This window comes from Pan troglodytes, chromosome 17 (assembly GCF_028858775.2).
Source record: "Pan troglodytes isolate AG18354 chromosome 17, NHGRI_mPanTro3-v2.0_pri, whole genome shotgun sequence".
In the NCBI taxonomy this organism is placed as follows: domain Eukaryota; kingdom Metazoa; phylum Chordata; class Mammalia; order Primates; family Hominidae; genus Pan; species Pan troglodytes.
In genome coordinates, this window is record NC_072415.2 from 79,631,024 (window position 1) to 79,657,442 (window position 26,419).

At 34.1% G+C, this 26,419-nt stretch overlaps 1 protein-coding gene across 2 annotated transcripts in view; it reads left to right on the forward strand.

The window, feature by feature from the left end:
* DOK6 (docking protein 6) overlaps positions 1-26,419 on the forward strand; it is a 441,226-nt gene that overhangs the window by 178,635 nt on the left and 236,172 nt on the right. For both annotated transcript variants that reach the window (XM_512169.8, XM_024350936.3), the window contains exon 3: positions 15,271-15,385. In XM_512169.8, coding sequence (XP_512169.2) covers positions 15,271-15,385 — 115 coding nt within the window. The remainder of the gene's footprint in view (positions 1-15,270; positions 15,386-26,419) is intronic.

The following is a 26,419-nucleotide window of genomic DNA, read 5'->3' on the forward strand; positions in this document are numbered from 1 at the left end:
AAAAAGGAGAAGAAAAAAAGAAAATTCTAAAGACTCCATCAAAATAGTATTAAAACAGTATTAAGTGAATTTAGTAAAGTTATCACCATATAATTTTTAAACATTTTTCATATCTGGGTTTTTTTCTTATCTTTTCACTTTTTTAAAATCAGGGTTTTTTGTTGTTGCTGTTGTTTTTTCGTTTGAGATAGAGTCTCACACTGTCACCCAAGCTGGAGTGCAGGGGCACAACCTCCACCCACTGCAACCTCCACCTCTGGGTTCAAGCGATTCCTGATTCTTCTGCCTCAGCCACTCGAGTAGCTGAGATTACAGCTGTGGCCACCAGCCCGGCTAATTTTTGTATTTTTCAGTAGTGATGGGTTTTCACCATGTTGGCCAGGCTGGTCTTGAACTCCTGACCTCAAGCAGTCCGCTCACTTCAGCCTCCCAAAGTGCTGGGATTACAGGAGTGAGCCACCACGCCCAGACCATATCTGGTTTTTGCATCAATATTAAACCAGACTCAAATAGCTAAGCAGCTTTTGCTTTTTTTTTCTGGACTATCTTAGAGAAGAGATTAATTCACTGTCCCTTAAATGTTTGGTAAATCCAATTATGAAACCATCTGGAAATGGGCTCTTGGAAAATGAATATATTGTTTTACTCAAGTTTTCTATTTTTTTTTCTGCTGACAATTTTGATATTTTGTATTTTCCTAGATATACAGCCTTTTAATTGATGTTTTTAAGTTAATTAATGTATAGTTGTTTAGAAGCTGTTTATTACTATTTGGATTTTTTTTTGTTCAGTTTTCCCCTTTTCATCCTGTACTTGATTTATTCCTACCTTCTTTCATCTAGCTTGCCAGAGGTCTCTTACTAATCATTTCAAGTGGAGGTTTTGTTTAGATTTTTTTTTCATTTCATTGATTTCTGCCCTTATCATTATTATGTCTTTCTTTATGGAAATGCTCTGTTGCTTTATTTTAAATCACATTTTCAGTTGAATGTCTAAATTCTTTGCTGTCAACCTGTTTTGTTCATTAAAAATATTTTTAAAGCTGCATGTTTTCTTAAATTGTAATATACTGTTCAATTTTTGTTAAAATCTACATGTTTTGTAATTTAACTTATAATTTCCTTTTAACTCATGTGTTTTAGAAATTTGCTATTTATTTTTATATATGTAGAATATTTAATTATCTTATAAATTTTAATTATATTGTATTATGGCAATAGGATATAATTTGTATAATTTTGTTCTTTTGAATTTACTAAGACTTTTTTATCACCATCTTTTCAGTTTTCACAAATATTCCAAATGTGCTAGAAGGAAAGTGTCTATTTTGTTTGCTGTTGATAGTGGATGTGTGTATATAGGGCCACATAGATAATATAAAATAGCTTAACCATTTTTTAATTTCATATAACTTCCATATCTTTGCTTATGAGAGTGATAGGTTTACTGCTTAACTTCCTTGTCGGATAATTTTGTCACCTGTGATTAAATATAATGTGTCTTTTTTTTAATTGGACAATATAATGTACTGGACAAAAGTCATGTGCTTCCAAAACCAGTTAGGGTTGTGTGTAGGGATACACTGTACTGCTTTTAGCGTCTATGTAATCTTGCCTGAGAACTAAGTTGAATGGGTTGTCCATGATTTGAACTTGAATAACATTCATAGACTGATACAATGTCATCACATGCAAGCAGTTTCTCCTAAGCTTTTCCATTTTTATTTCCACTTAGAACCCAGCTTGTGACACTTTTAAAAGTTGATGTATGTCAGCAATCTGTCCCTAATCATAGCCTTGTATCTTTTAAACAGCTGCAACAACATTTTTAAGGCAATGATCTCTCAAGCTGTTGTCAGTGTTTTTCATGCCACCAGAACTTGATCTTTCTATATTTTCTGTCTTACATATAATGGTAGGTCAGCAATCCTGGCCAACTCATGGTAGTTCTTCCCAGCTGTCAGATGTGTGCAGTAAACAGCGAACTTCTTTATTAAACGAGTAAACAATCCTGTTTTGATTCCAGAAATGCCAACGAGAAGCAGTTACAGAAACCACAACTAGCAGAATGACTTGCTTAAATATTAGCCACATATTTTCTCAAGATCTTTGTGAAAATCCCAAGTTTATGATGATAGACCACAGGAGTATAAAGGACCTTTTTGACAAAGAAATGTTTTATCTGTTTGAAGAGGGTGACCCGGAGACTCCTCATAATTTTATTAGGGGCAAGAGTGGACCTACTGGCTGTCTTCTCCAGGGTCATTCAGGCTAGTATCTCAGGTTGACAGCAGGCCCTCTGCCGTGCTACTCTTTTGTTCCCTGTTAATGTGCCCAAACCAGAAAAAAGTAAATAAATAAATAAAATAAACTATGATTGGTTACAAAGAACAGAGCAAGCCATACCCTCTGAAAAATTCAGGACTTCCCATCTGAACGTTTGAATGACCTCTTCTGCAGGTGGATGTCCCCGGACCCTACTGGCTAGTTTCCCAGTGGAGAGGAGGTAGCCCCAGAGGGCAGATGAAGAGCTCACCAGCTCAGTAACAGGTCAGCTGTGCTGCTTGCTGCGGCCCCCATCAGATAGCAGTAAATCATTTTTCCAAAGAGAGGCTTTGTGCTTAGCTGCGTTTTCCCTGCATTTCCTCCTGGGGCCCCGATACTGACGGGGCTCATTGACAAGGAGCTCTTGCCCTAATGGAACTTCACCTCCCACAGGCTGCCCATCAATCACCTGCCCAGCCTCTGGGGGAGGCACATTAGAGAGCTGTGTGGACTTCCTAGCAATCAAAAATAAATAATAAATAAAGAATAAAAAAAGAAAAGCATATTTAATGCCTTCAGGTGACACTGAATAAGCAGGGATGTATCCCTTGCTTTTAAAGAAACAAATATCTTACTGGAGAAATGGGGCTATATAGAAAATTTTCGTGGTTGTCTTTCTATTTTACGTTCATGTAATAACTAACTCTAATACAGATGGCACTGCTTATCTTCTCATAATCTGTGTCATTGTAGTAATTGGGGCTGGCCTCACAAATTACCAAAAACTTGGTGGCTTAAAAACACAGAAATTTATTCTCTTACAGTTCTGGATGCCAAAAGTCAGAAATCAAGGTGTCTGCAGGGCCACACTCTCCCAAAGCTTCCAAGGGGGTCTCCTTGCTTGCATTTTTCAGCATCCAGGGGTTCCAGGTCTTCCTTGGTTAGCGCAGCATAACTTCTATCTCTGCCTCCATCTCCTCAGGGCCATCTCCCTGTGTCTTTGTCTCAAATCTCCCTCTCCTCGTCTCTTGTAAAGACACTTGTCATTAGATTTAAGGCCTACACTAAATTTAGAATGATGTCCTCTCAAGGTCCTTAATTACATCTACAAAGACCCCTTTTCCAAATAAGGGCACATACACAGGTTCTAGGGACTAGGACTTGGACATACCTTCCCAGGGCCCCCTGTGCAACCCATTACAATAATGAAGAGATTTAAGTTTGTCCATCTGCTAGGTAAAGCCATAGTAGCTGTATAGTATCTGATAATATCCGTGTGGTAAAATTGCAGCTCTCAAAGTAAGAGCGATGTTGTAACTGACTGAGTTGTTTTGTGAATTTTTGTTTTTGGAGTCAGTGGAGCATATTATTAGATGTAAATTTAAACAGACACACACACACACACACACACAGAGGAGAAGTAAGTGCCAAGATTTTCTACTTCAGTGCCTATATTTCTATATACTGATTTTCTGTATTTCCCAGACTTGAATATAGATTGTCTTTCTGTTTTATCATAGACAATCTCATAATAATTTAGGCATAATAAGGTAATGAGGTTTTTCTGGGCTTCTTTTCATCATCTCTGCAATTTGAGTCTCTTTTATAGTTGAATTCTTCTCTGTAATAACTTCTTGTTTTAGCTGATATTTACCATTGATAAATCACATGACTTTCAGAATAATGGCTATTGCATGAATTGGTGGAAAAAGTGTACTAGCCTAAGAACTAAGAAATTTGGCCCTTATTCTCTCTATGACATTAACTGTATGATAGAGACCAAAATCAGGATAGCCATTTTGCCATTTGTAAAATGAGGCAAGCTCCACTCTAAGCTTGCTTTATCAGTTAGAAATTTTAGGGACTGCGAATAACAGAAACCCAACGCAAACAAGTTTCAAATGTACATTATTACATATTATAGCAGAAAAAGAAACTGGCTTCAAGGCTGCTTGATTCAGTAACTCTTGCTAAACAGTTAAAACATGTATGTTTTTCCTCTATCTGTGTTCTTCCATCCTTAGGATTGCCTCATCCTCTTCAATCTAGTAGAGTGGCAGCTGTAGCATTTCTCAGTTATGACATTCAGATAGCGCAGCAGCACTAGAGAGGAAGCCTGGTTTTACCATGAAGCTACCACTAGGAGACTTCTATTCACATCACATTAGCCATGTGTGGCTCATATTCCCTTTTCTAAACTAATCACAGGCAAGGAAACTTTACCCTTGGAATAACGAGTTGTACCAAGATACTAGGGCTGAGAGATTCCCACCAGGACACACACTGGCTGCTTGTTGGAGGGGCAGATAATGGAACAAAATCAGGTTCTGGTAAGAGTGAAGGAATTGGAGCTGGATGTTGAGTAGACAGCCAATGGAGAGAGTATTATAGTTAATTTTAATTCTAATATAATTATGCATATAATTATATTATAATTATATTGATATAATTCATTTTTAGATGAGGCATTTCATAATGTGGTTTATGTCAAAGATGTAAAAGATTAAGCTTGTAATTATTAATAATAAACATATTGGGATAGTCAAGTGCTGAGCCATGGGAGAATTGTGTCAGAGCACATGTCTGTCACAGGTAGCTTTAAGAATGAATTAAATTGATTTCTTTTGTTGTACACATTCATTTTTATCAGCAACAGGAGGCAAATATAAGGAAGCAGCTACTGGAAAATTGATATAAATTTAGTTGGAAAAAAGCAATAGTAAAATTTCTATGCAAATTTCATGATCCAGATATTGAAGCATATAATGTATGAGGTAATATAAATATTTAAATTATTGTTATGAAAGCTTAGGATTCAAGCATAGAGAGATTAACCTGTATTTATTGTAATAATGAAAATGCAGTAAAATTTTCATTTTCTTTTCTTAGTAGAAAATAAATATTTTCCATCCTAATAAAGTGAAGTTGTATTAAACTTGCTCCTAGAAGGTACTATTGTACTCTCAAAAGTAAAATCTTTGACTTAATTAAAACAACCTTAGGAGATTAGTAAAATACCCAGATTAATTAGAATTATTAGTAAGATTAGTATGAAAGAATAGTAAAATTTATGTTCTAATTCATTTGACTCTACTTGAAAAAATCTAGAAAGTAATTTCACTATTCAAAAGATAGGTTTAAAGAAAGAATATTAGTGCTTTAATGGGCAGATAATCTAATCTCAATTATCATGATGCAAACCGAAAAGAGGCACATTAAAGCTAATAATTATAGTAAATATGTGGTTTTGCCTATTTATGTATGTTGTAAATAGTGTAAATGCAATTGTAGTGAGTAAGATCTGCATTGAGTGGTAATATTCCACTTAATTTGCCCAGTTAGGCTAAAAGAAAAGATACATAAAATAAATAGCATGATGTTTTTAAAATGCGCAGTTAAATATAAATTATATATTCCAAATTTTACTGAGCATGCAAATAAAATAACTGAAAAACTTGGGCTTAACGGGAGAAAATATCGCTATGTCCTTAAGTCCATATCATATACCTCCACTTAAATGGTAGTAATGGTGGAACAAGTAAAATCTTATTAACCTTTTTGAACTAAAATTGAAGCAAAGTTTCTCTCTGATGTTTGTTCTTCTATTTATAACTCCTAAAATATCTAAATATGCCCTCCCTCTCACAGCATATACCCTAAGAGAATAAATCCTATTCTTCAGTCTTTGCTTCTCCCATAGGCTATGAAAGGAATAATCACTTAATAAATGCCTAGTGGTCTTCACAGCGAACAGCACACTGTCAAAACTCACAAATGAATAAGTAAATAAATCCTATGTTGAAGTCTAGATATGCAAAGAACTAAGTAAATGACATTAATGAATGAAAATTAACTATTTTTACTTACTGTGTCCTGCATAAGAACACAAACGGATTTCATAATGAGCCAGAGGCATCTGAGTTTAGATCAAATTGCCAAGTTCTAGAGAAAAGGTCTGTCCAGGAATGAATTATGAACTCTGCATGAGTCACTCAGGGAAGACCTGCCCATTGGTCTTGAAGAATGATTGTTAGTTTGATAGAAATATGCGAGATCAGCATACTCCAAGTGGATTGTTTTGTGAAAACCTTCCTAACCTTTAAATACCATGCTTTTTATTCAGGAAAATTGAAAGACTTTGTATACGGCTGGAATTTAGCTTGTGTTGAGAGCTGGAAAAAGATGAGATTAGATGTGCAGGTAGCAACTAAATCATGGAAAGCCTTCTAGTTCTTGCTAAAGACTGAAAATTTCATTTTTAAGATGTTATCAAATAGGCTTAGGTCCTTGAAGGGCATGATTAAATGTATGGTTAAGAAATATTAGTCTGAAAACAGTGTGATGAAGATAATGAAAGGTGAGGAGCATGGAGGCTGATGGGAACATAATGAAAATATTTCGGAAGAGAAGGAGTGAGGGCTTAAATGAGTCACTAATGTGAAGAGGAAGGAATAGGTAGGAGAATGTTCAAGAAGTAGAACTGACAAAATTTCATGACAGAACAGATGTTGTGGGTCCAGGAGGAGGTTATACATGGAAGAGTGGATCTCAGAGTGGTCCGTGAAAACAACACCTTTTCATCATAATGCCTCTGTGTTACTTGTCTTTTCTACTGGTTTTCATTTTCACTGTTTTGGTGCATTTGCAACAGTAATTAAAACTATAACATCCATCAAGGCTGTGGCTCCAAACAATAGTAGCAGTTATATTTTTTACAATCATGCAGTTACCCAAATAAGTAAACACACAAATAAACATGCCAATTTTATTTTCATTTTACTTAAGAATCTCCTTGATGAAGTAGTAAGAAATACTAATTTTACGTCCAGACTTCCAAGTGTGTCTTTTTAATATTCTACTTGACAAAATAAATAGAACTCATAGGTCACTTCTGCTGTATACTGACATGGGATGGCTGTCTTGAGGAGAGCACATGTGTGATGGTTGAAGTCACAAGCCTAACAGTTACTTAAAGAAAAAAACAGCTCTTTTAATGAGTGAATGACTGACAGACAATCGTGGTCATTCAGACTTTGGTATTTGTCACATATGTTCTCAAAAATGAACTAAGGGAGTCTCATCAAGGAAAACAACTGAATGCTTACTGAAAATTTGAAAATTTAAACTTGCAAGTAAAAATTAAAATTTGGGAATCTTGTATCTGCATTTTTCAACTTGACAACTTCTCAAAACTGGACTTTTCTGAAGAAACTAAGGTCGATATTAAATATTTTTTTAAAAATATGTATAATAAAATAATGTCAATATTGGGAAGGTTTGCGTAACTGAGTAAATCAGTATTTTCCCAAAGATCAGTCCAAGATGATACAAAACCATAATGGATAAAAGACTCATTAAAAGTTGAAACTAGACCTATGAATTTTAGGAGTAGGAAAAGCATGTGACATGGTATCAGACTCCCTGTTGCAATAACCTTCAATAAAACATTTGCTGAGCTTAGAGAAAGAATCAAAGGAGACTAATATAGGTTAGTTGACAAGTTCATATCTGTTTAAGGCCTTATTTTCTTCATATGTTCTTAATCAAAAGAACATATTAAACAGATTAAATTCAGAAGCAGATATGAGTATTAAGCTGTGTTGTATTAAGCCAGATATTTGAGTTTTGGAAAAATGCAAAAATGTTGACACTCTTCATACTATTTGGGAATTATTTTCATTTTAAAATGCTATTTGTGTTGGTATTAATTCATTTATTATTTTTTAAACACATAATAAAAATATTTAAGAATATATAAGTTCTAATATCTCTTATGGAAATCACTAACAGATATAACCCACATGAATAAAGTTGGGTAAGAGTAAGTTTTGGGAGCTGGTGGCTTTTGTTTTTCTTTTTTCTTTTTTTTTTTTTTAAACTTACGCTTTAAAATCCAAGTGTCATGTCTACAAAGAAGTGGCAGAACCCACAAATTAAAATAAAGATCTTTCTTCCTCTCTGCTCCCTTAATTCTGATTTTTCCTTCTTTCATAGAGTTTACTAGAGTTATTTTTTATTTTCCCACTCCAAATAAATTATGAAATCCTACAAAAACAAGATCATGTGTTTCATCTTTGTCTCTACTAGCACCGTGAATTGCTTAGGGATTTCTCTTTAAAATGACAATTAAATAACATCTGTTAGCAGTGTTGTCATTTAGGTAAATTTATACTTAGGCATTAGTCTTGTCATTTATCAGACCTTAATATTTTAAATTTTTCATCATGGAACGTATTGATTTGGATGTGAACAACCTGAATTATTTTCAAGTAATTTTTCCTTCAATTCAATTCAGTCAACTTCATATTTACTTAAAATAATTAAGTTTAATGCTTTTATTAAACTTTAATCAGTACTTTATGCTTTTACAACCATATGAAAAATCAATAATTTAAAAGTACATATTATTTTTAATGATGCAATAATTTATGGATGTTGAAAAGCTCAAGGATTTCACAATTTTAATAAATGTTGATAATTTTTTATGTTACATTGACAGGTTTTACACTAATAAAAACATAATTTTAAAACATTTTAGAAATTTTAAAAGCTTTCTTTATGTAAGTAAATACAGAGTTTCCCATGATAGTCAATCCATATAGTATTGACAGTAAAAAAAGAAATGAAGATAGGATATTCAAATACATTAGATCTTGTCCTAAATATTCATGGCTAAAAATTTTTTTTAAGTGGAATTTGGTTAGGCACAGTGGCATGATGGATTTCATGCTTGTAATCCCAACACTCTGGGAGGCCAAGGCTGGAAGGGAGCTTGAGGCCAAGAGTTTAAGACCAGACTGTGTAACATAGAGAGAGCCCATTTCTACAAAAAAAATTAAATTAAAAAAATTAGTTGGGCATGGTGGCACCACCTGTAGTCCCAGCTACTTGGAAGGCTGAAGCAAGAGGATTGCTTGAACCCAGGAGTTTGAGGCTGCAGTGAGCTGTGATCTCACCACTTCACGCCAGCCTGGGCCACAGAACAAGGCCCTGTCTCTTAAAAGAAAAAAAAAAAAGAAAGAAAGAAAAAAGTAGAATTTGATACTCTTCATTATATTTTTCTTTTCTGGTATCTGTTTAATTTCTTAGGGTACATGCTGAAGTGGATAACATCACACTGTTGATCAACAATGAAAAACCTTGCATTATTCTAAAAACTACTGTAACAATGTGGGCTTGAAGAAGCTGTCTGCATTTCTAAATGTAAATTTTACAGAAGAGCAAACACTGTGTTTGACCTACATCATCTGTCAGATAGCCTAAGGCTCTGAAATTAGAAAATCCCTGGGGTTTGCTGCATTTTGCTAGGCTATCCATTAGCTTATTTTGTCAATTTTTATTATAAGAGGACAAAAAAACAGAAATCACAATATCTGTTCTAATATTCTTTTATATTTGCAAGTAAAAACCTTTGGAAAAGGTTCTCAAACAGATTTATAAATGTTTTTATAATATGGTACAGCTAGCTATTATATGTAATGTAGTTTAACAGTATATCATTCTTGTGTTTACCTTTTTATGGAAATTCTTAAGCCACACATAATTTTCATTAAGATCCTTTGTTCAGGTAAAATTAGTAGCATTTGAAAATGGTATATCTTTTCAAACATAACTTCAATTTATTTTGTTGTAATAAAATTTGTTGTAAATATTGCTTGATTCCATAAATTACAAAGTTAAGCTTTATTTCAGAACACGATTTAATGTGCTTAAAATACAACCCGTGAATCACTCTTCCTAAAAAACTTCATATTTCTCTCCAGGGTATTAATTCTCAGGAACTGTAAGACATTGATGTTTATTTATTTTTTTTTTTTACTGAAAGGGAAAATGAATGTTTTCAGATAGATGGATGGACAGATAGATAGCAAATTATATACACATACATGTACACACATACACACACATGCACATATATACACACACACATACATACAGATACATGCTATACAAATATATGTATTTTTATATATAAGCAAACCTCTTTAAGTTTATTTTACTTAAAATCACCCATATTACATATTTTAATTTTTCAAGATAATTTTAAATGAGATAATTACAAGTAGGGAGAAAACAAATATAAATAACAGATATATTAAAACTAATTTTCTAAGCTAAAGCCTTTCCTTTAAGAACTGACATAAAACAAAAGAAAACCTACTTTCACCCCTCCTATTCTACATAGCACTAGAAGTCCTAGCCAGAGCAAACAGACAAAAAAAAAAAAAAAAAAAAGAAATAAGAAATAAAAGGCATCCAGATTGGAAAAGAAGTCAAATTGTCAAATTGTCTCTTTGCAGATGAGATGATCTTATATTTTGAAAAATGTATATTTTGGCCTCACACAGTGGATCACACCTGCAATGCTAACACTTTGGGAGGTGGAGGCAGGAGGATCACTTGACGTCAGAAGTTCAAGAACAGCCTGGGTAATATAGTGATACTCTGTCTCTTACATGAAAAAAATAAAGAAAGAAAGAAAGAAAAAAGAAAAAGGAGCACCTAAAGACTCTACCAAAGTGGATTTAGATATAAATTCAGCAAAGTTGCAGGATACAAAATCAACATACAAAAAGAAGTGGCATTTCTATACACCAATAATGAACTAGTTAAAAAAGAGATCAAGAAGGCAGTCTCATTTACAATACCTCAAAAAATAAAATAAAGTATCTAGGAACAAATTTAACCAAGGAGGTGAAAGACCTCTAAAAGGAAAACTGCAAAATACTGATGAAAGAATTGAACAAATGCAAAGACATGCCATGTTAATGGACTGGAAAACTTAATTGTTAAAATGACCATACTACTCAAAGCAATCTACAGATTCAATGCAATCCCTATCAAGTTACCAATGTCTTTTTTTACAGAATTAGAAAAACAATTGTGTGGCTAATCTAAGCACAACAGTTTTGGCACTCACTGAGTGGAAAATTTGTTCAACTTTAATTTTTCTGTCAGACTTGTATAAGCTGAACCAATTGAGATGACTGTGGGTTTGGCTATTGTTCTGCCATTAATTGTTGGTCTTTCTTAAGGCAAGAACAAGATGATTTTTTTCCCTCAAAAATTGATGTGGATGATCTTTCACTGAGGGCTTCATCTTGAACATCATCTTGTCTCTTCTTAAATTGACTTATTTATTTGTAAGCTGCTGATTTCTTTGGACATTGTTTCCCATAAACTTTTTGTGAAGCATCAATAATTTCATCGTTCTTCCACCCAAGCTTTGTCCTAAGTTTGATGTTTGTCTTTGCTTCAATTTTAGCAGAATTCATGTTGCTCTGACAGGAGTTCTTTTCAAACTGATGTCTTATCCTTCTTAGTGCCTCAAACTAGAGTCTGTTTAGATATGTTACAACAAAAGTTGATGGGTTTATGTGAATTTATGAGTTATGAGATTAATAATTTATTTTGGTGCAAAAGATTTTTAATCCATGTGTAGTTTTTTCACTATATGCATTTTCTATGAACCTTTCAAAGACCCCTCATATATACTATTCATTCTGTTTCTCCAGAGAAGCCTAACTAAGACACATGGCTTAGAGATTTTTGCCCTAGAAGAATAAAGCTGACCATAAAACAGAGTTCTCAGTCTCTTTCCAAAAACACCTGACTTCATTTTCAACAGGGTGTGGAAAAGTTTAAGCATAAGGACACTATACAAAAGCACAGAGGTTGTGATGAAAAGCAATTGAGAGAAAATGATACGGATATGAGAGATATAAGCTAAACTTTAGGTCAGCAAGTTTGCTGGACATGACCTGGAACATAGACACGTGGGAGGAGCCCATCTGGATTTAGAACCAATGTAAAACAATGACCTCAGGAACTATCACTTTAAAAGATCCCAAATTGGATTGGCCCCATATGTGAAGTAATATATGCCCCCAGGATATTTTTTTAAAAACTAAAGAAATCAGCCTGCAAATAGTGGAGCTAAATAATTGGGTGTGGTCATGGAAAGAAAGAGTGAAAGGTAGTCCTGATTAAACTACTGTCATTCCACATCCAGAAGCTCAATTAACTCAAAGTAGGATAAATGCAAAGTGATATACCATCAGGAATGTCATAGTAAAAATACTGAAAGACAAAGACAAATGGAATATCTTGAAAGCAGCAAAAGAAAAACTGCTCTTCACTTACAAAGGAACCCCAATAAGATTAACATCTGACTTCTCACTAAAAACACTGTAGACTGGAAGGCAGTGGAAAGTATATTCAAAGTGCTTAAAGGGGGGGGAAAAAACACGCCCACAAAGAATCTTGTATTCTTCAAAAAATAAGATGAAATAAAGGCATCGTGAGACAGACTAAAACTCACAGACATGCCTTACAAGAAATAGTAAGTGATCCCAGTACCACCGTACCAAAAAACAGTATCAGTAAGGTAATTATAAAAGACAGTATAAATGCATATTTATTTTTTTCCTCTGAACTGACTTAAAAGGCAATTACATAAAACAATATGTATATAATGTACTTTTAGGCCTATAACATATAGAGTTCTAATATATTTACCAATAACAACACAAAGGAGGTCGTGGGAGCAAATTTGTATCGACTATGGAAATGACTTCAGATAGTAACTCAAGTCAATAGGAACAAAAGAAAAGATACAGAAATTATAAAGAAAATGTTAATGTAAAAAGCAATAAATATACACTTGATCTCCTTCTCTCAGCTTCTTTAAAAGATATAAAATTATATAAATTAAAATTATAAATATGATGTAATGTTGGGTTTGTAACATTTATATTAATAGATGTAATATGTATAAAAATAATATCACAGTAAGGGAAAAAGCTATGTAGATATGAGATTTTATGTTTCACTGGAACACAATATCAATCTAAAGCTAATTCTGGTATGTTAAAATATTTATGGTAAACCCTAGAACAATCTCTAAGGCATGTAGTTGATTTTCATTATTCATTGTAGTTATGGTCTATAAAGCCTCTGCAAACATTCAGTTGCAAATCATGAATGAATTAATGAATGACCTCTAGTCACAATGCTTTTGTTAACTGATCATTATATTACCTCGTTTTATTGTTGCTCTTTAAAGATATCTGATTGCTAATAATGAACTTAGGGCAAACAGCACTGTACCTCATGCTGAATAAAGCTTATCTAACACATGTATTTTCTCCATAAGGGGTATCACAGTCCTCTTTAACTTAGGGACACTAGACAGCAGTTTAGGGCTGCACTTGGGGAGCCATTTTTAAAAGTGTAGTCAACAAGAAAAATCACAAAAATACAAAAGCCATGGCTCTATGCAGAGCATGAAAAGGACATGTGTCCCACAAACACAATAAGATACAGCATCGCCTGCTCAACCTCAGCTGGAAGCGTGCACATCTGGAGACTCAAACGCCTGCTCAACTTCAGCTGGAAGCGTGCATATCTGGAGACTCAGGAAAAGTTTTCACACCTCTGCACATGCACATGTCTACGAATGACCACAGATGTGCCATGTGAATTTATGTTGGGGTTGTAAATACATTTTTGCAAGTAGGTGAATTCACAGATTCAGAAACCACAAATAAAGATGATCAACTGTAACTTTAAAAAATACCTGATGACTTGGGTGATTTTCCTTGACAAGTAACTTTCAGCCACTCTCTGTAGTCTCCATTCCAACATATCCAATTGCTCATTTCCATCCACATTATAGATTACTCGCCTGTGATTTTTAGGTTTTTTTGTGTTCTTATTGGGGATCTTAGTCTAGTCTACATAGTGTAATGTTAAATACAGATATAAATGCTTGCTAAACTAACCACACTTAATATTAAAGATAATAAAATATTATTTCCTTAGGAAAATAGATCCTAAGGAATATTAATTAAATATTGATTATATTTGTATTATATATTAGATTATATAACTATAATATGCAAATGTGTATATAAATATGCATGTGTTTAATTCTTGTGTTTATAAAAATATTAATCAGCAAAATAGCCTTGAAAAAGCTAGTTATATCCTGTGAAAATTCTACATTTGGAGAAGAGAAAGCATAGTCAAAAGGTAATGAATTTATTATAAGATCATATAATTATAGATATAATATCATAGGTTGTCATAAAAGAGGATATTAATTTGCTGTTTACTATGCTAGTTAATCCCGTCTTCTTTCTGTTAACAGTATGGATCTAGAAATAAGAAATCTTATAAATTAGAAGAAAAAATTCAGCACCTTGATAAGCAGATTTTAAAAAATTAACTCATTGAATATTATTGCAATGTTGTGTTTGCAGAATTGTTGAGGAAATATACATTTGTTTGTTTCTGTTGACTGTGGGGGAAATTAAAGATGCACAAATTGTAGCAGAAGATCTTGTACCAATAAGGAGTCAACATCCAAAATACATAAGGCTACTAGATATTTATTAATTGCCCAATAAATATATTGTTGTTAAGCTGGGTGCATAAATCTTGGATGGGCTTTGGTAGGAGAAGTGGTGTATGGGTCTGTGAACACTATGAGCATTTTTCTGGAGAGCAAGTCTATTGCTCTAAAATGTAACTTTTGGAGCAATGGACTTGCTTTCCAGTCACTTTTCTGACAGATATGTGTCAGTTGCCTCAGGACCATAGGCCTGCAGGAAATTTGCAGGATAGGTGAGAATTAAGAGAGAGGAGTTATTAAATACAACCAATATTCAGCAGATATTTAATGAAAATCCTCTGTTATACCACAACTGCTATTATTTGCCAGGTATATGCTTTTAATAAAAGCACAAAGTCCATAGAACCCTTCTACATAATGTGTAGGTCATTTCAAAATGCAGCAAAAAATATAGTCTGTGACCAAAGTTAAGGGCATAATAGAAGACATTTTGTTTTTTTCTTTACTGTTTTTGGCTAAAGTCAATTCAAAATGAGTACAAATATCCCGTGGAAATTCATGTAAGACTGTGATAACTTATCATTTTGTTTCAGCACTCCAACATACAGCATACATACTGTACACTAACTTAAATATATTTTTTCTTTCAAGGTAACTGAACTGCACAATATCAAAAATATAACCAGACTGCCCCGAGAGACAAAGAAGCATGCGGTAGCAATCATCTTTCACGATGAAACGTCGAAGACATTTGCCTGTGAGTCAGGTAAGCTATTATTGGCCATCTACCCCTTGAGGAAATTGAGCTGCTTGTGAGACAATGGCCTAGGCAGATTAAGGTACACTATTGAACAGGATGGCTACTGTCATGAGAATGTGCTGTAGAAGACTTCATTCAGAAGCTCAACATATTGATTTCTACAGATGTTTTGGTGCCTGTTGTTACATGTCTGTGTCTGGATTTGGCTCCCAGGTGGTCTGCCTGTTGAGGTTTCCGTTCGAGCTTTGAGAATTAAGTAAACAATACCTGGCAGGTGTTGTTCGGGTGAGTGCATGACCAATATTCTGGTTCTTGCTCATTGTGTCTCTAGGCATTTTGTAGGGCAGGAATCAGGGTGCTGTGCAAAAGCATGGCAGAGCACAGCCCCAGTCCGCAGACACCACAAAACAGAACTTTGAGGAATTTATTGCTTTCATGGATTCTCAGTACTACAAGTAAATACATTTCAGATTGAATTTTAGCATCTCAGTTCATAAAGCACTCTGACATTATTGAGACACAAGGCAGTTTATAGTTTGAACTTGCTGTATTTTTCATGTTGGAATCCCTGTGATGTGTAATATATTAGTTGGCTTATCACTTTTTAAAGATTTTGCTCAATGCAATGGTGCATTCATTTTATAATGGATGTTAGCAGAAAGTAACAAGGGTTTGCAAGATGTGAACTTTAACTAATGATTAGGTCTTTAGGAGAAATTTTATTCAGCATTTTAAAAAAGTAAAATGGTCCTTCTAGTTTTGTATACTTTGTTTATGGATGTCATTAATATCAGGTTATATTATTCTAAAACTGATAATATCCCTTTGCCTAACTGAAATTGCTCACACCTCTCGCCGACCTTATCTTAGTATGGCTAAACTGAACTGGAATTTATCTCCGTGTTCCTCTTTTCTTGCGTGCCTTTATCCATCTGTCCCGGCATATTTCTCTTCACTTGCCATCTGACCTCATTTCATCATTTAAAATCGACATTTTGGCGTTGCATAGAAGCCTGTTAAATGATATAAATTCCCATTTTGTAATACCCCCTGTCCCAACCTTGCTGGTGTAATATAATATCATCCAATGATTTTTCTGCCTTCCTGTCAGCTGTCTTAAAACTGGTAAACCACTTTATTTTTGTCTGGGCTCTTAATCTCTCGTATTAAAACTAGTATTTAAAAAAAACTAAAAAGTAATGTTTAATATTTAAATTTCTAATTTTCCCAATTACTGTACATTTTCAAATTGTAGTGAGCAATATTTTGAATGTATAGGAAATACTGGAGCCTATTAATTTGTTAAAGAATGATATTTGGTTATATTTCTTTATGTGAAAATCTTATTTATGTTGTGTTTGGGAAGGTATTGCCCTAAAATTTATGTTTAGTTAATAACTTAATCTTTCAATATATTGCTGCTTTCAATCTGATTACAATCTTGAATCCGATATTACAGTAGAAAGTCATTTAATGCAATTTTATGTATTTATACAGATGTTTTTTGATTTACATCATTATAATCTACTCTCCATTTAACTTTCTATTGGTTTTAGAATAAACTACGCTTGAGAATATTATAAAGCTTACAAGATTCTGCCTTTTCAAATTTCTATATTCTTGGAAGTTAGAGAAAATACATATTCCTAAAATTTTGTCTAAATATCCTTGCTGCTCCATGACTCTTTTCTACCTCATTTATCCTGGTATCGCCTGAATGTCCTTGCCCTCATAGATCACAGAATACATACCAATGGCCCAATTGAAAGCAAAGCTCTGATTTACATCCCGATACTTAGAGCATTTTAATAGAAAAGGTGTATTATTTGAATAGTACATTTGAGTTCTGTGCTCCCATCATCTCAAGTTCTTAGTTTATAAATGTCAGTCTCTATAATATATCGATATTGATCTATTAAATCAGAAACTCATATAAACATAGTTGAAATTCAGCAGTACTTGTTTTTATATACTATCTGGAAATTCTGAAGTATGATTTGTTGAATTTTGTTGGTCTATGCCCAACAGAGGACCAGGGTGTTCAAGACAGGAAGTGTGATAACAGAGCAGCGCCCCACTCCCAACCAGGGGCTGGAGTCAGAGCACCTCATCGTTACACAAGGTTCTGTGCAAACAAAACATTCTCCCCGCTGCGTTGGCTTAACAAAAGCATTTAAATTTTAGTTTAAAGGCCATCAAGATTTAGAATTTTAAAATAAAACTCCCAAGTACACCTAGCATCCAGATCTTTCTTGGTTTTTAGTAACAGGAACCAGGGCTTCTTGGAGAAATGGTAGATTCTAGGACCGGGGCATGAAATACACAAGACGAGCCCAGAGCATCTTATAGTGCCAGAAAGTAAGGAAGTACCACACGAATGCTTCTGTATGTCAGAGGGACACAGGAGTTCCCAATGGCCAAAGATGGAACAATTTGAATGCTAAAATAAAGTAGCAAAGCATTATAGCCCAAATTATAAATGAATATTTATGAGTCCATGCTTTAGCAATCTCGATGAATAAATACATAGGAGAGTATAGAAAAATATCCCATGCAGAAAATTACAAATAATTTATGTAGATGCTCTGTCCAGAGGAGGTGGAGCATGACTCCCTGTGCCTTAAGTGGGGGCTGTTCATAGTGACTTTCTCCCTAGGAGAATAGGATAGAAAGGGATGGGAGAAAACAGCTTTGTGATGGAGAAAACTGACAGACACTGCCTCAGCCAGGTGACCAAGGTGAAGATCAACAATGATAAATCATGTTGATAGACTCTACCCTTGATATGACGTGATCAAAAATAGCACTTTACCTGTGTGGTCTTTATCCTAACAACCTATAAACCCATGAGAATAACATCAGACACATCCCAATGAAGGGACATTCTACAAATACCTGCCCAGTATTCCTCAAAACTTTCAAGGTCATTACAAAGAAGGAAAGCCTGGAAAACTGTCCCAACCAAGAGGGAGCTAAGAAGGCCTGATGAATAAATGTAATGTGGTATCTTGATGGGATCTTGAAACCAAAAGAGGACAATAAGTAAAAACTAAGGAAAACTTAGTAAAATGTGGTGATTAGTTAGTAAAAATTTATCAATACTAGTTCATTAATTTTAACAAATGTGCCATACTAATGTAAGATGTTACTAATAGGAGAAGATAGATATAGGCTATATAGGAACTCATTATTATTTTTGCAATAATTCTTTAAATCTAAAACTATACCAAAACAGGTATTTTTTGTTTAAAAATAATGTGGAAGTGAATACAAATATATCGATGACCTACAGTAGACTCAAGTATAATAGAAATATAGTGCATTATCAAGAATATATTAAAAATTAGTAAAGAAAAATTATATCTTACAATAACTGGTGTTTGAAAAACTAAATTCTTACACCATCCTATTATAGAATGCTTTCAGAATGATGAAGTGATATTCATTATTTCTCAACAATGGAAATGACAATACTAAAATCATTGCCACTGTTCAGTGGCTTGATAGGAAATGTTAGATGTTTACCTAGTGTCGTGAACAATAATGAAGAACCAGACTTAAAGTTGTATTGTGAGAGTCCCATTTTTCAATGTAGGTGATTCAGCAGAAGGCTGAGCCTACCACATGTTCTTTTAGCGAACTGAGCACTCCCTTCAGGGTCATTTTAGAATACTGTTTTATTGCTAACTTTGAAATAATTATCGAGGCCCTGCTTGGTTTTCTCTGAAATGCTGCTGTGTGAGCTTACCACACATCTGTAGGACAAATGGAAAGGTTACAGGATGGCTTACCTTTTGACACTGATTTCATAGTGCAAAAACCTACCCTTGTAGCCCCTAATCCTACAATTCAGCCTGCCTACCTTACAGAGTGCCCTGTGGACATTTGTTACCAGTGTCTATACATCATGTAAAACCTATACTAGAATCTGCTCATCACAGTTATTGCTACTATGTTAGTCTCTTCCATAGATTTCTAGATACCCTAAAATATGGACATCTGCCGGGCGCGATGCCTCACGCCTATAATCCCAGCACTTTGGGAGTCCGAGGCGGGTGGATCACGAGGTCAGGAGATCGAGACCATCCTGGCTAGCACGGTGAAACCCCGTCCCTACTAAAAATACAAAAAATTAGCCGGGCGCGGTGGCGGGCGCCTGTAGTCCCAGCTACTGGGGAGGCTGAGGCAGGAGAATGGCGTGAACCCGGGAGGCGGAGCTTGCAGTGAGCAGAGATGGCGCCACTGCACTCCAGCCTGGGCAACAGAGCGAGACTCCGTCTCAAAAAAAAAAAAAAAAAAAAAGGACATCTGTGGAAAACTTTACTCAGTTCTTGTTGAGCCAAAAAGTTGAAATTAAAATGCATGTATTTGTGAAGCATAACTTTAGGGAAACTACTTTGGATATTAAGTCATTATACGATTTATTCTCAGTGAAAAACATAAATAGGATCATAATTTTATTTTAACTAGGATAATTTCAAAATATAAGCCTCAAATTAGGGTCATTAATAGCATTCTTCATTGAAAATGACAAGTAGTGGTCTCAATAAATCACAGTGATAATTTGAATCCATAATTTAAACTGAACACTGCAATTATTTTTAATATAAACAGATAATTTCTATATCTGATTTTGAACTTTCCCATTATCAATTAGCAGTGGGGAAAAACGGCTTATTTAGTATACTAATTAAGGAACTAGGATTAGTATAACCACAAAAGACAAGGTTCTGTTTTTTAAAAATTTTTGAACACACAGAAACCTCTTGCTAACAAAGACTGTTTCTTCTCATGTCTGAATTTCACACGCACAAGTCTGAAATGTGAAGGTTTCTTAATATTGGTTTTATGGTTCGTGTAAGATTTTTGGGAAATAAAGGGCTCTCTTCATTAGGATAAAATGGTCTTAACTTCCCAGAGAAGAATTTCCTGACAACGTGGCTGAAGTTAGATACAAATGTTAATATAGAAGAATGCTTTTATTTGAATTTCTAGCAAATGGTTTTCAACTACTTTAAATATGACCTACTTGAAAGTATTATTTCTTTTTTAAAACTACTTTTTATGTATAGATCTAAGTCTGCTTGAAGCTACTAGTTAGAGTGAGAAATAAAGGCAAGATTTTTTTAAATTGTCTCAACCTTCATGACACATGCCGATCGGGATAAAAAAGAACTTGAAAATCATAAACAAGAAATTTTATTACTTTGTAATGCAAATTATTTTTAGATAAATATTAAGCTACAGTAGTTTATATCTGTTAATAAAATTTTATTCTCCAAGAAAATGCTGTGTCAAGTAGATATTGTATAGATTATTAAATACTCAAAGGAATTGCCAAGTGATAACAAGAAATCCACTTTCATTTTATTTGTATAAATTTGAGGGTACAAGTGCAGTTTTGTTATGTGGGTACATTGTGCAGTGGTGAAGTCTGAAGAAACCCACTTTCTAAAGTTTAATGAGTGTCGCTTCTCCTTGTCAGAGACAGTATCTGCACCATGGCCTCTGGATAGAAAATTTCAAAAAATCCTTGTAGTTTTTTGAGACCCCTGTTAGGAGAGATCCCTTTGTGTGTGTGTGTGTGTGTGTGTGTGTGTGTGTGTGTGTGTGTGTGTGTTTCAGAATCAGCTGAGACCAAATCATTTTGCAGCATTCAAGAAGTAGTGGTCATTTTTAAAAGCTTAAACATACAAAATGATAAAAAGTAACAGTAATTTTACTGAAACCTTTCTATAAGGTTAGGAAATGTATTAATAAGAGTAGGAAATGTATTAATCCAAAATGTCCTCCCTGCAGCCCTGTGCGAACTGACCTGTCCGTTTAACCAAAGAAGAAACAGAGGTACTTTGAACCTCAGCACACGCTCTTAACAGCTAGGTCACCTGTACAAGTTTTCACCTAAGTCCTGATGCTAATTACCAAACGTATATTCACTTAACATAGATGACAGTCATATGCTGTCTTTTCCTTGAGGTCTCTCCTTAAGCACAAATTATTACTAAGTCTAGGATAAAAGTTAAAACATCACTTTTTTCTGGTGGATGACTTGAGAAATGAAATGTAACAACAATAAAAGGTAGTATAATTTTCAATATTCAGAAAATAATCCCACTCATAAAGAATAAAAATTATTATATTGTCACAGAAAAAGTATTTGACAATATTCAAAGACATTCATGATAAAAACTATGAGAAAATAAAAAATAGATGGGAACTTCCTCAACTTGATAAAGAACATCTGCAGAAACCTACGGCTACATCACACTTAAGATAAAAACTGATGCTTTCTCCATAGACTGGGAAGACGGAAAGCTTTCCTGCTCTCCTCTGTGCTGTGCAAGACAGTTCCGGAAGCTCTGTTGCCACAGTAAGGCAAGAAAGAGAAATAAAAGACATACAGATTGGAAAGCAATGAATATAACTGCCCATTTTTTGAAGGTGATATGGTTGTCTATATTTAAAAAATCCCGGCCAGGTGCGGTGGCTCACACCTATAATCCCAGCACTTTGGGAGGCCGAGGCAGGCAAATTACCTCAGATCAGGAGTTCAGGATCATCCCAGGCAACATGGTGAAATCCTGTCTCTACTAAAATACAAAAAATTAGCCAGGCAAGGTGGCACACGCCCGTAGTCCCAGCTACTTGGGAGGCTGAGGCAGGATAATTGCTTGAACCCAGAAGGCAGAGGTTGCAGTGAGCTGAGATCACGCCACTGCACTCTAGCCTGGGCAACAAGAGCAAAACTCCATCTCAAAATAAATAAATAAATAAATAAATATAAAAATAAATAAAATTCCCAAGGAATTCTAAAATTTTATGGAAAGACAACTCTCAATAAAATATGTATAAAAGGAACAAACTTCAACAGAATAATGGCCACTTATGAAAAGCCCACAGCTAACATCATAATCCATGAATAAAAACTGAAAGATTTTTCTTAAAGATGTGGTACAAGGCAAGGATGTTCACCCTTGCCACTTCTATTGAACTGTAAGTCCTACCCAGAGAAACTAGACAAGAAAAAGAAACAAAAGACGTCCAAATTAGAATTACCTCTGTTTGCAGATGACATGATCCTATATGTAGAAACCCTAAGACTCCATTTAAAAACTGTTAGGACAAATAAACGAATTCAGTGAAGATGCAGGATACGAGATCAACGTACAAAAATCAGTAGCATTTATTTACACTGATAACAAACAATTCAAAAAGGATTTTTTTTTTTTTTTTTGGAGACAGAGTCTCTTTCTGTCGCCCAGGCTGCTGGAGTGCAGTGGCGCGATCTCGGCCCACTGCAACCTCCGCCTCCCAGGTTCAAGCAACTCTCTGCCTTAGCCTCCCTCAACTAGGAAATTTTAAAAAATAAGCCTATCTATCTAAGTTGTGTTAAAAATAATAAAATACTTAAGAGTAAATTTAACCAAAGATGGTTTTATGTGTTACTCTTTCATGGATCCCAGCACATGACAAAAGATTACTGGGTTAGATACGATAATTTTTTTTTCCCCAAGTCCCAAAGAGGCAATGTGATTAGCCCAGATGGATGCCTGCACATGCAATGGGTTTGTGTCACAGTTGCAGAACCCAGAACCAGAAACTAGGCCCTTTTTGAACAACCAGCACATATTGCAACAAGCAGCAAACAAGCCAACTCCCTTACCCCCAGGGGGAGTGAGCAGTTTCCTGGTAGTCGCACTTGATCTACTTTGTTGCCTTTGAAACATTAAAACTCATAAAGAAGGAATATGATCTAATTTATTTTATGAAGCCAGCATAGTAACATCTGATATTATTTTGTTTTAATATATTTTTAACTTTAAATTTAAAAATTAACAAAAAGCTACAGCAATATACCATAGCAGGAAAAAGGTAAATATTCAGGAGCGATTTAATTACTATATAAAGGAAAATAACAAGTCTTATTTATAAACAAAATAGATCATTTCCTTGGATATAAAAAAAATTAAAATAATAAACTTCTTCCAAAACACAATATTAAAATATAAACTTCTCCCATGTTAATACTGCATTTTAATATAGTTCCTACTTGGATGTCAACGAAATTTTACTTTTGGAGTAGGGAAAATTATTTAAAATTTATATGGAATAATATCTATGACTAACCAAAGACAATATGTTAAAGTCTAAAAAATTTTCAAAGAAAATTTGGAAAACTGTATGCATAATCTAGGGAGAGACCTTCTTTATAAAGACAGAGCTCCAAAACTATAAAACACGACAACTGATATGTCTGAGCCTAAAAAATCAAACAGCTCTCCTACAGCAAAGGATTCACAAGCAGAGTCACTACACAAATTAGTTTTAGAATAATATTGGAAATGCAGGTAACAGATAAAATGTTAAAAACTATAATGTGAAAAAACCCTTATAAAGTGACAAGGAGGAAATGTTAACAATTACAGTTATGCAAAGATTATGACTAGGCAATTCACATTTTTATAAATACAAATGGCAAAATTGTTTTTTTAAGAAGACTTAAATTATAAAATTGTTAGAGATATAAAAAATCAAAATGATAATGAGAATAAAACCAAGATTAAAAGGAACCCTCAGTTCAAGTTGTAAATTTATTTAAAATCTTATAACAGGCTTTAATCTATTTTGATTTGATGTTTGGATGTAGAATAAGATAAGGGTCCAATTTCATTATTTTCTATGTGGATTTCCAGTTTTCCAACACTACTTGTTGAATAGCTTATCCTTTGCCCACCATGTGTTCTTGGCACCCCTGTTAAAGATGAGTTGACTATATATGTGTGGATTCACGTCTGGGCTATTCTGTTCCATCAGTCTATATGTCTGCCTTCATGCCAGTAGTAAACTGTTTTGATTATGGTAAACTTGTAGTATATTTGAAATCAGGAAGTGTGATACCTCCAGCTTTATTCCTGTTTCTCAAGATTGATTTGGATATTCATAGTCTTTTGTGGCTCCATATGAATTGTAGAATTTTTTTTTATTTTTGTAAAAAAAAGTCATTGAAATTTTGATAGGGATTGCACTGAATCTGTGGATTGTTTTGGGTAGGATGATATTTTAACAATATTAATTTTTCAAATCCATGAGCAATAGATGTTTTTCCATTTGTTTGTATCTTTTTGAATTTCTTTCATAAATGTTTGTATTTTAAAGCATAGAAATTTGGGAGGCCGAGGCGGGTGGATCATGAAGTCAGGAATTCGAGACCAGCCTGGCCAACATGGTGAAACCCCGTCTCTACTAAAAATACAAAAATTAGGTGGGCGTGGTGGCAGGCGCCTATAATCCCAGCTACTCGGGAGGCTGAGGCAGGTGAATCGCTTCAACCCGGGAGGTGGAGGTTGCAGTGAGCCGAGATGGCGCCACTGCCTTCTATCCTGAGCAACAGAGCAAGACTGTGTCTCAAAAAAAAAAAAAAAAAACTTTCACTTAACTTTTAAGTTTTTTTCTTAACTATTTTCTTAACTATTTTATTCTTTTTGGTGCTATTGTAAAACTCCAAGAAGAAAACTTAGGGGAAAAATTTTGTCTCCTTGGTCTAGAAAAATGATTTCATGGCTATAACAGAAAGCTCAGATAACAAAAGCAAAAATTGGCGAATGGAAATTGTATCAAACTAAAAAGCTTCTAAACAGTAAAGAAAGACATCAACAGAATGAAAAGGCAATCTACAGAATGGGAAAAATACTTGCAAACTATCTATCTGATCAGCAGTTAATTTCCAGAATATATTAGGCATTTGTACATCTCAATAGCAAATAAATAAATTATCCAATTCCAAAACAGAATAAACATCTTTCCAAAGAAGACATACAGATGGTCAACAGGTGTATGAAAGGTGCTCTGAACATAACAAATCATTATAAAAATGTAGTTCAAAATCACAATGAGTATTATGAAAATGTAAATCAAACCTGCCAGGATGGCTATTACAAAAATAAATAAATAAATAAATAATAAAATGACAACAAGTGTTGGCAAAGATGTGGAGAAATTGGAACCCTAGTGTATTAGTAACGGAAATGCAAATTGATGCAGTTTTTATAGAAAACAATATGGAAGTTCCTCAAAATATTAAAAGGAGAATTACCATATGATCTGGCAATCCCATTTCTTAGTATTTATCCAAAATAATTAAAATTTGGATCTTGAAGAGATGTTAACACTCCTATGTTTATTGCAGCACTATTCACAATAGCCAAGATATGGAAACAACCTGAATGTTGATCAGTTGATGAATGGATTAAGAAAATGTGGAATATACATACAATAGAGTATTATTCAATCTTTAAAAAGAAGGAAATTCTGCAATATGCAACAACATGGATGAATCTTGAGAGCATTATACTAAATGAAATAAGCCAGTCACAAAAAAACAAATACTGCATTTCACTTATGTCAGGTATCTAAAATAGTCAAATTTGTAAACCCAAAGAATGAAATAGAAGTTACCAGAAGGTAGGGGCTAACCAATGGGCATAAAGTTTCAGTTAAGCAAAGTAAATAAGTTCTAGAGATCTTCTGTACAGCATGGCACCTCTATTCATCAATAATGTATTGCCTTTTTAAAAATCTGTTAAGAAGGTAGAGCTCATGTTAAGTGTTCTTATAACAATAAAATAAAATTTTAAGAAAGGGGAAAAATGAGTTCTCACATTTATTTCCCATGAAAATGTAGGTAAAAGTATATTCTCATAATGGCTAATAGGAATATGAATTGTTTTCCTTAGGTTTTCAAGAAAACTGTCTATTGCTATTAAATAAACATGCATACCCTTGATTCTATGAACCTCCTTGGGAATACATCTCATATAAGCATATACACTAATACATGAGGATACAGGTACAAGAACATTAAGTACATTATGTATAATGGCAAAAAAAAATAGAAATATAAGCCTATCAAGAAAACAGTTGAGCATTTATGGTGTATCCTTATTTCATGAAGTATTTTGTGATCGCTAGAAAGAATTCTAATTAAATCCTTTCAGAAGATTTCAATCAAACTTAGTTCTTCAGGCAAAGCAACCACCCAAG